The 15,255-nt window shown below is 37.5% G+C and overlaps 2 protein-coding genes across 2 annotated transcripts in view; both read right to left on the reverse strand.

Annotated features, from left to right (window-relative positions):
* Position 1: 1 nt before the first annotated feature.
* LOC139981989 (actin-related protein 6-like) lies at positions 2–9,686 on the reverse strand. Its single transcript, XM_071994487.1, has 9 exons — positions 9,266–9,686; positions 7,265–7,382; positions 6,732–6,924; positions 5,410–5,545; positions 4,438–4,593; positions 3,767–3,878; positions 1,939–2,062; positions 1,006–1,144; positions 2–558 (listed from the first exon to the last, which is right to left on the reverse strand). The coding sequence occupies exons 1-9, from the start codon at positions 9,346–9,348 to the stop codon at positions 429–431; spliced, it is 1,191 nt and encodes a 396-aa protein (XP_071850588.1). The 5' UTR covers positions 9,349–9,686; the 3' UTR covers positions 2–428.
* An 848-nt stretch (positions 9,687–10,534) lies between these two features.
* LOC139982006 (zinc finger FYVE domain-containing protein 9-like) overlaps positions 10,535–15,255 on the reverse strand; it is a 34,103-nt gene continuing 29,382 nt past the window's right edge. The window contains exon 16 of the mRNA XM_071994508.1: positions 10,535–14,539. Coding sequence (XP_071850609.1) covers positions 14,387–14,539 — 153 coding nt within the window. The 3' untranslated portion in view covers positions 10,535–14,386. The remainder of the gene's footprint in view (positions 14,540–15,255) is intronic.

Below are 15,255 nucleotides of genomic sequence, written 5' to 3' on the forward strand. Positions count from 1 at the left end.
TTGGATGTCAAGGAGCTGTGATAAAGGCAGAGCAGATAGCACTGAAAGGACCACTTTGCCTTTTTTTTAAATTTACAAATCATCAGAGAATAAGTATTACTGACAAGTTCTGTAATTCCCATTGTAACAGCATAACACACCTGGGAAGGCAAAGAACATGCTTCCAAGTATGTTTTGTAAAGTTCATAGATGATACACATATTTCATGTCAAAGCATTTACTAAGTACTGCTACCTGCAGCAATAGCAATATCTCAGAGTCCCATTTTATCAGACTGGGCTCATTTTGCTTCATTTGTCCAGCTTCTTTCTACGACGGTTGTTCTACAAAGCCCTCCTTCTTTGAACCCTCAGCTGGAGGAGGAGCATCGATGGGAGATGGGAACAGAGACTCTGGAATGAAGAGGAATCATTCTCAAGGTACCTGCCTCAAACATCAAATCTCTCTTGGCAAATGGACTGCCCGTGCTCTTCAAACTCTTTCTTTGTAACACACATAGAACTGAAGTCATCCTTCTGCGATAGCTTCTTTCCTCCCTGCCAGCTGTGAGTAATGGCGCTGGTAAAGAAAAACGAAAACGAGGCATATGATCATGGTTCCTCCACTTTCCCACAAAACTTGTTCACATCTTTGAAAAATTGTCCATAACCAATTGTTTAATTTTAATGATATCTTGTACCATCATCACTGTTGATAATTGCTTTGAAACAAGGTGAAAACAATCATGAATTTTCTAAATGTCAGATTTCATAAAGTGATTCACAAGTTGTCTGATGATATTTTATCCAAATTCATCATCACTCTGAACTCTTTTTGACAAAATTCATGACTATTTGTATGTCTTAAAATGCCTCTCACATGACCCATAACTTTGAAAAACTTTCCACCACAATGGAAACCTCAACCCTTGTATACATAAAGACTATATGGAACAGTCTCCATGTTATCCAAACAGGTACTGTAAGAATCTTCACTGATTAAGTTGAAAGTGAACAGTTAACTTACTTCTCTGGCAGGGTTACTTTCACTTCATAATCCAGTGGGGCCATCGCCCTTACGTCTCGTTCCACCCTCTCCTTGAATCCAGGAAACAGACTGTTACCTCCAGTTAGGATGATGTTTTTGAACAGGTGGGGTCTCATATCTGGTGGCAAAAATACAAATGCAAATTAAATTTCGAGATACAAATTACATTACTATTACAACACTCTCTGAGCAGCTAACAAATTAACTGCATATTATTTGACTTCATTAGAAATATATTCACAGAGGGCAAGTTTGTGACTCGAAAGTAAGACAATGTAAAAAGAATGTACCAAAATAGAATCAAAAGCTTGAAGCTTGAAAGAAACTCTGAAGGGATTGACAATTTTTGGGAATTTCTACTTTTAATGAACCATGGCCAGTAACTCCCAAACAGACTGACTTCTGAAATCTAATGCTCATGGTTTCTAGTAGAATACAGAAGATAAACATTTTATGCCGAGGAAAGCGGCTCAATTGATTGACCAAGACAGTGATTTCAACTTGCCTAATCTTTGCCTGCAACAGTGCTTCTGATTGTACCAAACAAACTTCTCATGACAACAATTAACTTTGTGCCTTTTGTAACTGTGCAATAATCATGTGCCTTCACTCCTGTTTAAAGTGACTAAAACCAAAAACTAATTTCTGGAAGAAAGACACTACTCCTTTGTTTCCAAAGAAGACCTCTTAATGACCTTTGCCTCCTTTTTTATGCACTTATGAATGATTATGTTCACTAGAAACAATGATACCTTAAAAAAAAATTATAAAAAAATACCAATTTTGATTTATATTCATCTATAGAAACTTTTGATTATCCCTGAAACATCAAGGACATAACTAGATTCTGGCAAGGTCTACACAATCATCTCAAAGTTTAATATTTCACAGCAAAGATGCCAAAAACTCTACCTTCTTGAACCAGTCCAATGCAATAAACTATAGCCTCAGGAATTCCCATTTCATGAATACTAACATCAGATGGGTTGAACAGCACCTCAGGCACAGCAAACCTCTCATTATTCAAACGGATTACCTGTGAAGCACATGAAAGAGATGCCTTTTGAAACATGTAGAATGTTTTAAGAAAAAATATATAAAATGTTCTATCATCTGTTTGTCACATAGCCAGATGGAATTCATTCATGCCGTATGTAAATAACTATGTCGTGTGTGTCCAGGGCGAGTTTGAATGCCGGATTATCTGGACTACGCGAGGAAAATTTGCATAAAAATGACTATAGCATTGACATTAGCGGTAATGGTAGGGTTTTCCATGGTAATCTATTAAAGAAATATGTTGAAGGACAGGTGCTAGGCGAGCATCTTGAAGTTCTTTCAGCAGGTTTTATACTAGATACTGCAGGGGCATGTCTTATAGTTGAAGGGGATACCCAGGAAATTGGCGAACTAGATTTTGAGATGCCACCGGTTGGGGTGTAATGAGTCATTTCGTGATGCCCAGATGAACCAGGAATTGATTAGTTCTAGCAGAGATGAAATCTGTGATCAGGGATGAAATCGTTGATCTGCTATCGACATTTAGTGACGTTTGACTGACCCACCTAACGTGACTAATCTCAAAGAGTATGCGCTGCAGCTCGTAATAAGAGAACCTATCAGGTGTAGGCCACACCCCCTGCCTGTTCACGCCCGAGCAGCGGTAGAAATGAAATTGACATTATGCTCAAACTAGAGCCCTCTCAGTCGCCATATTCCTCCCGGTAGTGCTCGTTAGGTAAAGGGATGGGACCAATATTCATTTCCGTAAATTGAACAAAATTGCCTTGTTTGACCCAGAGCTGGTACCCAGTGTAGAAAATCTAATGGTTGAAGTAGCAGAAGGGAAAATTTTCACAAAACTGGACCTTAGTAAGGGCTTGTGGCAGATTCCCATTCCTACTGAGGAATGGTGAAACACTGCTTTTGCAACTCATAATGGGTTGTACCAGTTTAAAGTCTTGCCTTTCGGAGTAGTTAATGCCTCGGCTGTATTTACTTGGATGGTTTTTTACCTAGATCCCAATCTTAACTTTCTTGTAACAGACTGTTGAGGAAGGTATTATTTTCGCTAGTTATAGATTTCTCCATACTCAAAACACTGCGCAGAACATTACATGTTTGCTCTCTTCTGCCTGCCCTTCTGACCTCACAAAAACTATTACATAGTAGTATTTGTTACCAATTTCTACCCCCTTTGGAGATGGAAAATGGAGACGGAGTTGGAATTTTCTTAACATTAGAATTGTTAATTTTCACATTATTGAAAGTCAACTCTACATGTCCCTTGACCTTTAAGTTAATATACTGTATGAATGTAACACTGTGTCAGTCCGATATATTATAATATCAAAATATTTATGTGTAAGGGTTTATGGTGTTATGTGTACACTCTAACATTTTTGTTATTCTATTATTCCTCTTGCAGGGTTTTCCTGTCCACCACCTTACGTAACCTGTGACACTGATGTCACGTAATGACATGAAATCAATACTATGTTTGTTGCATTAAATGTCGCAAAAGATGTGTTTTAAAATATAATATCCTGAGAAAGCTCTTGCAAATTGAATATCAACATCCTGTGTATTACAGACTATTGAAGGCATTTCACGATAACAAAACAGTTTAGTCTGACAGTTCGCCACCCAAGTTAATGCACTTAAACAGTATTACTCACTGATAATTGTGAGCCTTTAGAAATATGACCACAAGAAGAGAATGAACCTTAGTTTACTGTACCTGTTCAGTACTGGATGCTGTTGAGTCTTGGCCCTTCATGTAACCTCGTCTGATTTGCTGGAAGTCTGGTAGTACATAATCTCTGACAATTGTGTTCTCTGGACCCTTCAGCCTACGGCAACAAGAAAAAGCGGTTTGCTCGATTTGTCATAAGAGCAAATTGTAGCACAGCCTTACATAATATTGTTAATTATCGCTTGTTTGGTTAATGTATATTTCTGTTACAACAGACAATAGTTCTAAAATGTGTCTGCTGTTCATCACAAATTGTCCTTTACAGTCTTCCATATTATTGTTGACTATTTACTGTTCATCTTACATGTTTCTGTTATAACAGATAGTGGTTCTAAATTGTGTCTGCAGTTAATTTGAGAATAGGAAAATGCACTGCAACATCACACATGTATAATTGACAATGAAAGAGCCCACAATATTTTCAGAATCTCTCCAGGATGTAGCCACCTTTGACAATATCTTCTCTTCAGCCCTAGACTTATCTATCTTTTGCTTTAGATATATGTTCGCATATCTACTTTCAACCCCTGCCCCCACCCCCACCCCCTTAAGTAAAGCCAAGAGAGAGAAACTTAAATAATAGTGATCGTTCCACAAAGGAATTCATTTTCATTTTGCCATGTAAACTCTTGATATATGTATGCATAAACACTTACTTGGATATTTCCATATCTTTCATAAATTGTGATGATACGAAGCAAGCATCTTCCTTGACTTGGTTTATGACGTAAGTCTCATCCATGACATGCAGCTGTCGGTACGACAGAATCTCCTTCAAGTGGTTTGTTAAGAGCTTTCCTCCAACATTTATCCTAAAAAATAAAAAATAAAACAGAACAAAAGAAGAATAAAAATTCAACATTTACATACTATGACCAAAGGACGATAATGTTTCTTATTCTTATTCAAGAAACCGTTTACATCAGGGCTGTGCAGGAATCAGGTTGATACAGGTCACCATCATATTTTGTACCCAAACATTTCATTTCAGAAACACCTAATTTATCTTGGCTGGTACATTTCGTGCAGTTGCCATAAAATTTGATGCCTTAAACAAAATCAGCTAGTTTGAAGCGGTGTTCTATAATTGGCAAAAAAGAAGACAAAAAACCCCAAAACAGGGCACACAAGAACAATATACAGTACCCATTTGTTACTTTAGTAACAATAATGATAATAATAATAATGAGGATTTGTAAAACACAGACATATCCACTGAAAACGGTGCTCAAGGCGCACAACAATATTACCCTGGTCAACGATAACATGTCAAACATAGAGACAATCCTTCCACATGGCAGCAGCTAAACAGCGCCCAGCTGACAGTTTTATCTCACAGGTCCCCATTTATACACCTGGGTGAAGAGAGGCAATGGAGATGAAGTGCCGTGCCCAAGAACACAACGTAATGATCTGGCCAGGACTTGAAACCTGCAATCATTAGATCATAAGTCCACTGCCTTAACCACTTGACCATAATGCTCTTATTTGTCAGACATTGTAAACACATTTCATCTACACGTCTGACTTTTGTGTTGCTGGAGTACTAACTTTTTGCAAGTTTGAGACATACACACATATGGTGTAAAGTCTGTGTAACAAAGGAAACATGCTTTTCCACGACTCACCTTCGAATTGCTGATGATACTTTCTTCCCTTTGTGATATGGAGCGATGTGAGTAAAAGAGTAGCCACTCTCCACAACTAGACAACACTGTTCCTGTGGTTTATCTGTCATTTGTAAATAAGCACTCAGGGTACCAGCTATGGGTAAAGGAAATATAAAACAATGAGGATAGAATTCAAGTTTTTAATCTATTCAAAATTATGCACCTGTAAATTGAGGGAAGGGGATGGGGGTGGGGAGTTTGGAGATTGGGTAGACAAAACAGAAAGATCATGATTGGAGACTAGTTTGAGACAATAATTTTGTACCCACAATCCACACTAGTTTTGTGGGACAACATGCTCAGGGAATAGCAGTCATGAGAGCATGTTACCCAAAATACACAAGAAAGCTATATTAAATATTGACCTTCCTGATGTGCATTTTACTACAACTTTTGCACATTTTTACAATTAAGTTAATACACTTAATTACTTTGTTTCCCTTATTTATGAGTCCATTCAGATTGCAACCTTATTTGTGGATGTGCATGTTTCACCCAGCTGCTGCTCATGCCCAAGCAGTGTCCCAAAAGAGATGATGGAAATCTTAATACAGCATATGAGACCAATCACTGATTGGTCTGTAGAGTAAGGTCAAATGACCCATGTGAGGAATAACACACAAAAAGTCGCCCATATCCCATTGATCTACCAAATGTTAGTATTACAGATTTGATGCTGCAACCTGCGGTGTAGATCTTGTCCAATTGATCTTGATTCAATTACTCTTTATCTAATTAATCTTGAGCTTGTCCATTTGGAAAAGATATGGGGATGACCATGGGAGGTGATTCTTGTCTGTTCTCTTACAAAGAACAATTTGCAACACCAAAAGTCAAAGACTAAACTGGTAAGGATGCAACCTCAGGAGCCCTTACAGAATGGAGATGTTTGTATGTGTACTTAATCTCCAACATATAGGACATATATGGCTGGTTGGCCCGGTACTACAGGCAACACTAAAATAATTGACATTATACAACATTGTAAAATGCAACCTAAGAAAGAGCCCTTACAGGATGGATATGTTTGAACGTGTACTTAATCTCCAACATATAGGGGCATATATGGTTGGTTGGCCCGGTACTACAGGCAACACAAAGTACTTGAAATTATACAACATTGTAGGATACAACCTAAGAAAGAGCCCTTACAGGATGGAGATGTTTGTATGAAGTTTACTCTCCAACATATAGCCCTGACATATATGGTTGGTTGGCCCGGTACTACAGGCAACACTAATGTACTTGACATTATACAACCATTTAGTGTTGTGGTTTACCGTTAGTTCTGTGCAAAGCTTTGAATTTGTATTCTTCAAAGAAGACTTCGTTCATTGATTCCTGAATAGCAGAGAAATTGAAGTAAGGTTCTGTGATGACCATAGTTGTTTCTGATGGTTCCAGGCTATTGACATCTTTACTAAAGACATGTTCCCAGATTTGCCTTTGTACATCCCAGTTGACCAAATAGCCCTGTGGAAGCAAAAGAAAAAACATTAAAGGTATCAACGAAAGCATTGTTTGCATCTTAAAGAAACGTGCAAACTTTGAATAAGCAGGTTTAACACAAAGCTAACACAAAACCTTGATAAAATGATACAAATACTGGTTTTTCATGAATATTGCTTAAATTTGCTTAGTCAGTGACTATAGTATCGACTTTCGATAGCTCTTAACTCTCAAGGAATACAGTCTCTAAGAATCTAACAAGGTCTTTAGCCTTACAGAGGACTGTTCTTACTAGCATAGTAATGTAACAGTTAGCAATGAAAGAGCTTTCTTGAGGAGTGAGAAGGAGTTCAGTCATACTAACCTTCTGAAAAGGAAGGAGATAATACAGTCCTGATAGATCCCTGCAGTCTTCATACTGATTCCCAATAAACTGTTTCCTTCTTTCACTTTTGGCTTTGGCTATACAATTTTGAATACTTCTGCGAGAGATAGCAAAAATATAATAGTATAAACTGTTCTAAGATTGGGAAGATTTATATTGTTGGCATTGGCTAAGTACTGCTAATACAGACATATGACCAAAGCAATATCTATCTTGCCATAATTAGTAAAAACATCATTAAGGCAATACTTGTGAAGGCATGATAACCAGGTATTACTAATAGACCTGGACTATGCAAGAACATTAAATGGTGGATTGAAAGTTGCTGTGTTTTGTATAACATATTTGGTTTTCACTACACAGTTTGTTTGAACGGGGAACGCATTTCCCACACCAGGCTTACTTGACAGTCTGGTGAAAGGAGTCATAGAAAATGTTAGGGTTTGGAAAGCACGTAGCTTATTATTACTAGACAAGACTTACACTGTAATAGGTATACAAACACTGTAAGGAAATAACATCACTATTTTATTTAGACCCTAGGTTCTCCACCTTTTTCTATCCATGGAACCCTTGAGATAAACTGAAATGTTTGGAGGACCCCCGGACAGTGACCGCCGGCCTGGGGGAGGGGTATAAGGGGAGCGGGTATCCCCCTCCCCTTTTGATTTTTTTTTCAATATTTGAGGGTTAGATGCGAAATGGTGCATTATTTTGTGACTTTTGAAGTTAATTTATGTTCAAGAATTTATGTTTAGAAATGCATTTTTTTCTGGGACTGGAATGAAGTTTTCCTAGACCTGCAAGTATTGCTAGGCATAGGCCTATATACTTGGAAATTCTTACTTTCAAATTATATATTTCCCAATTAAATTTTAATTTGGAAGCGATGAGTTCTCAGATACAAACTGGTTGATTCTGAATGAGGTCAGGAGAATTATGGGTTTTCTTTGTCAGAGATGCAAATGGCACCGTTTTTTTGTGTGTCAAATCCAAGTTAGTTATAACTTTTCCTCCACCAAATTTCAACTCAGTCATCAATATGTACCACCAGTCTTTTTTACCATACTAGTCTTCCCCCTGGAACCAACCCACCCATATAGTCCTGCGGGACTAGGTGGGCATAGGCAAAAATCTAATTTGATCTGTGCTACTGCCTTTCATCTTTGTTACATCGAAATGAAAAATTGTAAGTGTATATAGTCTTGGAAATTACCACAGTGGGCTACTATTGAACTCCAGTCCTCGTTCAGTGCATTGCTCAATAGCTTCCTCGTGATTCTGTAATCAAAGTCTTTATTCTTGAGACTTAAAAACGCATTATGAATATAACAAACGGAACTCTAAGAAAACATTGGTAAAAATAATATAGCCAACAAATGAAAGAAACCTAGCTCTTGGATTCCAGTCCTTATATTCTGCTCAAGAGTCAGTGGCTCCCTTGAGCCTGTACATCAGAGACCATGCAGTTTTTGTACGTTTGGCTTCACCTTTGTTACGGCCATCCGTAAGTCATTATGAATTGTGAGTTTGTTCCGGAACTTAGTTTTCATGTGCACAACGGCACTGAAAGTAGATTCTGCCAAGTTTGTAGTTGCGAAAGGGATTATTGCTTTCTCCAAAGCGATCTTCGTTAAATTTGGGGCAATCAATGCTACTTTAGCAATCCAGAATTTAGCATAGCCATGCCTTTCAAAATATCTTCTTTTGTTGATCGAGGATTGAATTTCGATGAGTTCCTCCGCATCAGGAACATCGATCCACCCTTATTTTTTCACGGACCCCCTGCGGACCCCTTTGCCCTCACGGACCCCCAAATAAATTTCACGGACCCCCTAGGGGTCCGCGGACCCTAGGTTGAGTAACCTGGATTAGACCAATGCCTAGCCTAGCCTTAAGTTAGGCATAAGCTAGTTAGATAAGGCCATCATTAATAACAATACACAGTAATATTAAGTAGCCTATCCAACATAGGCCTACCTTGGTTCGGAGTCTGTTGAATAGCCGATTTTCGCGGAATAAGCACCATTATCAAGGATAACCACCTTTGAAGTTGAATCCATGTCCGTGAATGTGAAGAACCTCTAGGCCTAGGTATACTTATAGCCAAAGATTACAGAGAGGCGCTTTCTAAAATCTTTGCCCGTCGAACCGCGGCAGTGTCGTACAGCATATTATGAAGGGACACAATGGAAGCAATTGCGCGAAAACCAAGCTGCAGCATGTAGTAATGTTGCCAATTAGTGGACCAGGATCTCGGCCAACGAATGCTGGATTCGGCCTCCGAAAGAAAGTTGCCCGATGACTGCTACAAAATAGCCAATGGAATTGGTGGGCAAATAAGGTGTGTAGACAAGAGAAAATATGAGGATCTAACTCCATAACCAGAAGAAAAAAAAATACAACGGACACCAGCAATCCCAAATGGGATTTGCATTGATATGTTGGGACCCCCATGAAAGGCACAGGAGAATTTAACAGACATCAGTATTGGCCTCAAATTTTAGAATGCTAAAAACTGCTGGAAGTTTTCAAAAAGTACTCTCCTAGAGGCACAGATCCTCCAACTTACTTACAGCTATTCAGGATTATTAAAATAGACAATTAAATGTCTCAGCAGGGACAATTACCTTTAGAGTGGCAGTAAAACGCTTGCTGAAATCTTAAGCACATGCAACCATTGATCTGTATTCTTAAAGGGTGTGAAGACTCGCTCAAAAAGAAACGTCTAATGCCGGTAATCTGACCTAGTTTCGAATGTGGTGTAGTAACAGAAGTGTTAGACACCACCATCGTTCCCAGAAAAATGCACACACAGCTTGCTACCGTCGGTAATTAGACACTAGTGTACAGTCAATACATGCAGCTGTGGTCAATACCCACAGCACAGCTGTTTACACACGATACAGCGATGGACATCTCAGGTCCAGCTAAAGATAACAAGGTATCACGTTTCATTACTGTCTGCATTTTTTAGGGACAAGCAGAAAACTTCACTTGCAAGCAACGGAAAGTTACATTTTTCAGAGCGAGGCACGGTGTTTTGGGCGAGTCTTCAATGCCTTTATGTCTCAGCATGGACAATTACCTTTAGAGTGACAGTAAAACACTTGCTGAAATCTGAGCACATGCGACCGTTGATCTGTATTCTTAACTTATTTGGGGACAATACTGGCAATACAAGGCAGCATGAGCATTTTCAATATCATATTCTTCAAAACTAAAATGATAACATACACAAATGTTGGATCGAGATAACAGTCATTTATTGCAATTATACTTCAGTTTTGTATTCACGTTAGAGTTCATGATATAAAAAAGGTTAGATAGCTTTCATATCTGTGTTAACTAATCATCACATATTTACAATTATTAAAACTAATAACCACAGAAGGCACTAATGAAGAAACAAACCATAATATATTTTTAACCAGTTGAAAGTGTTCAGTTAATAATTTAAATACAGATTAAATTATGAATTATCAAGAGAAACAAGAAGTTATTAAGCTGAAAACTGTTCCTATTACATCCAGCAAAAAATAAAATTGAGATTCTTCTTCAGTGAACGGAGTGTTCTTTCAAAAGACCATTAAGTGGCTATTAAAGAAAACCCCAAAAAATCCTGTGCCAGGCTAATGAGTTAACATATATTTACAAAAGTGTAAAAAAAAAAAAAAAAAAATTAAGGATACCAGAATTTATAAAATAAGTTGAATTAGAATGTGTGATGAATGCAAATGACCCTGAAGGAAAGGGTCATACTGATATGTTTCCATACACTTAGAATCAAACACAAAACATGGTCAATTGATACAGATATATTCAGTGCTGTGTAACAACATCAAAACATTCTCGCGAGTTGTAAACTAGTTCCTCCCATTTTCTGTGCAGTAAGGTCCTTACTAGTCTGTCATTTCCATGACTCATAGAATCAAGTCACGCACTGTATTATCTTTAGAGGGAAATACTTCACAAAACTTCTTCATATCATTTCACATTTGGATTTAGTGACTTGTCACAACACTGCATGCTTGAAACTTTCATTGCAATGTTAATTGCATTCTACTTTAAAGTGGATTCAATAATGTTGCTAAAAGACAAACCAAATTGTCACTTGTGATCATATTACTCCTTCACTACAGGTCCTGGAATTGTGAATTCTGAGTTTGGAAATGCTCCAACAATTTAAGGAGGGGCTCAATACTTGGGTCATGTAACTTATTAAAGTTTCGATGCTGGCACAGATGAGGGGGTACATTAATCTGCAAGAAGGGGGGGGGGAGCATGGTCCACCCATGCCCCGACCTGTTTCATTAGCACAGTTGTCTTCCTCATTCGGATCAGTGTTTTTAGCCTGCCAATTCACAGAGTCCAAGAAAAATGAAAAAATCCACATTAAAAGTACAATGTAACGTAGGTAGAGACATGAACCACTGGCAATGTAAAGCATGCAAACTAATCAAATCTTTGTCACACCATATTACCACACATTGTCATATATATTATCATTCTATTGTATCCTATAATCCATTCAAAGGTTAGTTTTAATGAACACAAAACATCATATCTTACCAATAATATTAATGAAACGTAATAATAAACAGAAGCAAAAACGAAGGGTTACAGAGCACAGCATACTTTGCCATACTATGAATGCTATTATTTGGTTACCTTGGAAACAAATGATCATACAATTTTCAAAACTGACATATTCAAAGATTGTGTTTAGCTAAATCTGTGTTCACTGAACAACTCTATAACAAACAGATATTTAAAAAAAAAAAACAGGCCAAAGAACAAAACTTATCCCATTCAATCAATCTTTACAAAAATATGCATTCTATCGACTTTCTGCTTGTAGTAATAACAAATTTAAATGAAAATAACAATCATAAAAAAAAAACATAAATTCTGCCAAAACAAACACCCTCCAAAAAAAGAAAACATGCAAAAGCCACAGTTGCAGAACTAATGCATTTTTCATCTATTTTTTTTTTCTCTCTATGACATTAACAAGTGTGATAAAATATTGCAATTTATTCTAATAAGGTCTCTTTAGTCTGGGTTTAAATATTCATGGTCATCTCATTAGGGAAACACACATTCATGCAAACAAACACACGCACAGACCTCAGAGACATCTACACACAAATCAAGTTTTAAACAAACCAAAAACAGACGACTATAAAAGCAAGAGAGAAGAGAAAAAGACAAAATACGATCTTGGGTGGGGAAGATTACAAGTATATCCATATATGACTAAGAACAAAATATACATGATCTTTATGTTCGCTTTTGGCTCAGATCCAGAGAGATCAATTTTTCATGAAAGGAAACTAAATCGATAGAAGCAAATTCCAATACATTTATGTATCAAAGACAAGTCAGTATGACACAAATATATGCAAGCGACAAAACATAACAAGAACCACTTATTACTTCATTCTTTTTTTTTTATCCGCAAGAGTATTTCTTTCATGTGACAGTAAGCTCTCTGGTTTTCTTCACGTCAAAGACTGCTCCAGACTTAACTCAAAGATTTCCGCAAGACTTGAAACTTAAAAATCGGACAAAGAAACAACTTAACTTAATAAAACTCTGTGGAAAATGACTTCCTATTTATTAACAAATATAACATCTTAAACTATAATGCCCCCAAATGTGTCAGGTATGACCTAAAGATATAATATCCTATGATGGTATCATCGTCAAAAACGTCTTTAAACATTCGCATCCAAAAGCTCTCATAATTGCTTTCGAGTGTGATCATTGCTGACAGTGAATGCAACATCAGCAATGTAACCACAGGTGGAAAGGGTTGTTTAAGCTCCCTCCGTTATAACCTCTTGTCCCATCACCACTTGCTTCTCCCAATTTAAACTGAGACGTGGCATAAAAATTAAACCATACAGTAGCTTTACTCTTCATTAAATTAACTGAAAAGTGTTAAAACGAAAATATCCCTACCCCACAGTCCCAACTCCTTGGCTGTGTCTCCCCAACCCTCCCCTCCCTCCCTCCCTTCCTCAAGATGGAAAAGGCTGAAGGGGTCCTCTGATTAGCAATCCCAGGATAGCTCAGTCGATAGAAGATAGTAATTTTACATTTGAGGTCATTGATTCTTATTCCATTAAAGCCTAAGATATCTATACTCTAATGATATCTATACTCTTTGAAAATTTGTTTGAAATTTTGCCTTTATTAATAATTTGTTCTTCCTTTACTCTTGGAGGAATTCTATCTGCATCAGTTAGTCATTTGACCTAAAATCAGTCAAAATCTGGACAATGCACTTTTCCGAATGCATTCGACATTTCACGAAAATATTTTGTGTAGTAATTAAATATTTTCATGAAACTAATCTTTGCAGACTTTTGACAATATTTGTAGTATAAAAGTGTAGAATATTCACCATACAAGAAAATTAAATTACATATACCATTATTAAAACTCCCCCTTCAAAATTAATATGTAACAGTAAATTTGCATCCACACTTTATATACCTTTAACACAGTATTTTGACCACTCACCAAGCCAGACGAAATTCTTAGACAAAAGAATCATACATGCAAATATGAAAAGCAAATTACCTGCACTACTCTCAACTATTTGACAAAGCTAACAACTGGAAATTGGAGGCCATTTTACTGTTAATGAAACTCAGGGTGCTATATCAGTCAGAAAAGTGAAAGATGCAGAAGTTTTTGCTATGAAAGTGAATCACTAGATACGTATTCTGGCTTATAAAGCCAGAGACCAATAAGGGTTGGGTGAGGGGCGGGGGGGGGGGGGGGAAGGGAGGTGTTGAGTTGGAGGAGAGAGAGAATGGGATGCAGGAAAATGGGAGCAAGCTGATATATTGGCAGTGGTTGACTATTATTATGGAATTTTCTTTGTATTATTAAATAGTTTACACCTACCACTGCTACACAGAGCACATCTGTAATATACAAAACTGCAGTATAAAAATCATCTTCCATCTTCAGAACAATGGATTCGCTTCTCAATCCAACCAATTTCATCTTCTGAGATTTTGTTAATAATGTGGAGCATTATTTTCAGTCCTTCTCAGGGTCAGGCAAGTCCAAAGCCGCGATTCCTTAATCGAGAATGTAAAAGATGAGCTCCAGGACGACTGGTCCGCCTTCTTGCTGGGAGACGGCATTGTGGAGAACCGGAATCAGGAGGTCATCTAAATTATTCATATACTGGTCAGGGAGTGGATTGCCACGTGATCCAACTTCATACCCCACCTGATCGAGCAAAAACACGAGAAAGGGGACAATATAAAAAGAGATTTGATGTTTTCCCTTTCAAATTCAGTTCATACACAGGTTTCATACTGTTCTGGTACAGGACTTCAATTGTAAATGGTGAATACTGTTGAATTGTTCAAAATGGGTTTTAATGACAACACACAAAAGAGAAGCAAGCCCAATCTATAGCGCAGTCACATGATCCTGCATTTGTAGATCACTGCATCTGCCTCGGTAGTCTTTAGGAATGAGAACATTACTTAACTGAGCAGTCCATCATTACAGCATCCAGGTTTATGTATAGGAATATTAAAAGAATTCTGGTAGAGCAGTTAAAAGAAGAATCAAAGATAACTTCTGTACAGAACTACATTTAACATCTTTGAGTATTGCTTCAAACCGACAGTGCTACTTTAAGGGGACATTCAAGTAGAACCCCCCCCCCCCCAGAAAAGCAAATTCCTTGATTCTTGGAATTATGTGAGGACTGATTTATTCCAGTAAAGTACATTATGAACACACAGAAACTGTCTCAAAAACTATGTATACCATGCACAGAAATATTCCAAAATGGTAAAAATAAATGCTGAAAATGTTTGCTGCTTAAGTTAGGGAAGCCTCGCAAATCTAACCGCCATGTCCGGGCCGGTGGATTTTTCCGCGGCTATAATGAGCACAGCCACAAGCAGATAATGAGTCACACCTGAGTGCAC

The sequence above is a fragment of the Apostichopus japonicus genome, chromosome 2 (assembly GCF_037975245.1).
Source record: "Apostichopus japonicus isolate 1M-3 chromosome 2, ASM3797524v1, whole genome shotgun sequence".
NCBI lineage: Eukaryota > Metazoa > Echinodermata > Holothuroidea > Aspidochirotida > Stichopodidae > Apostichopus > Apostichopus japonicus.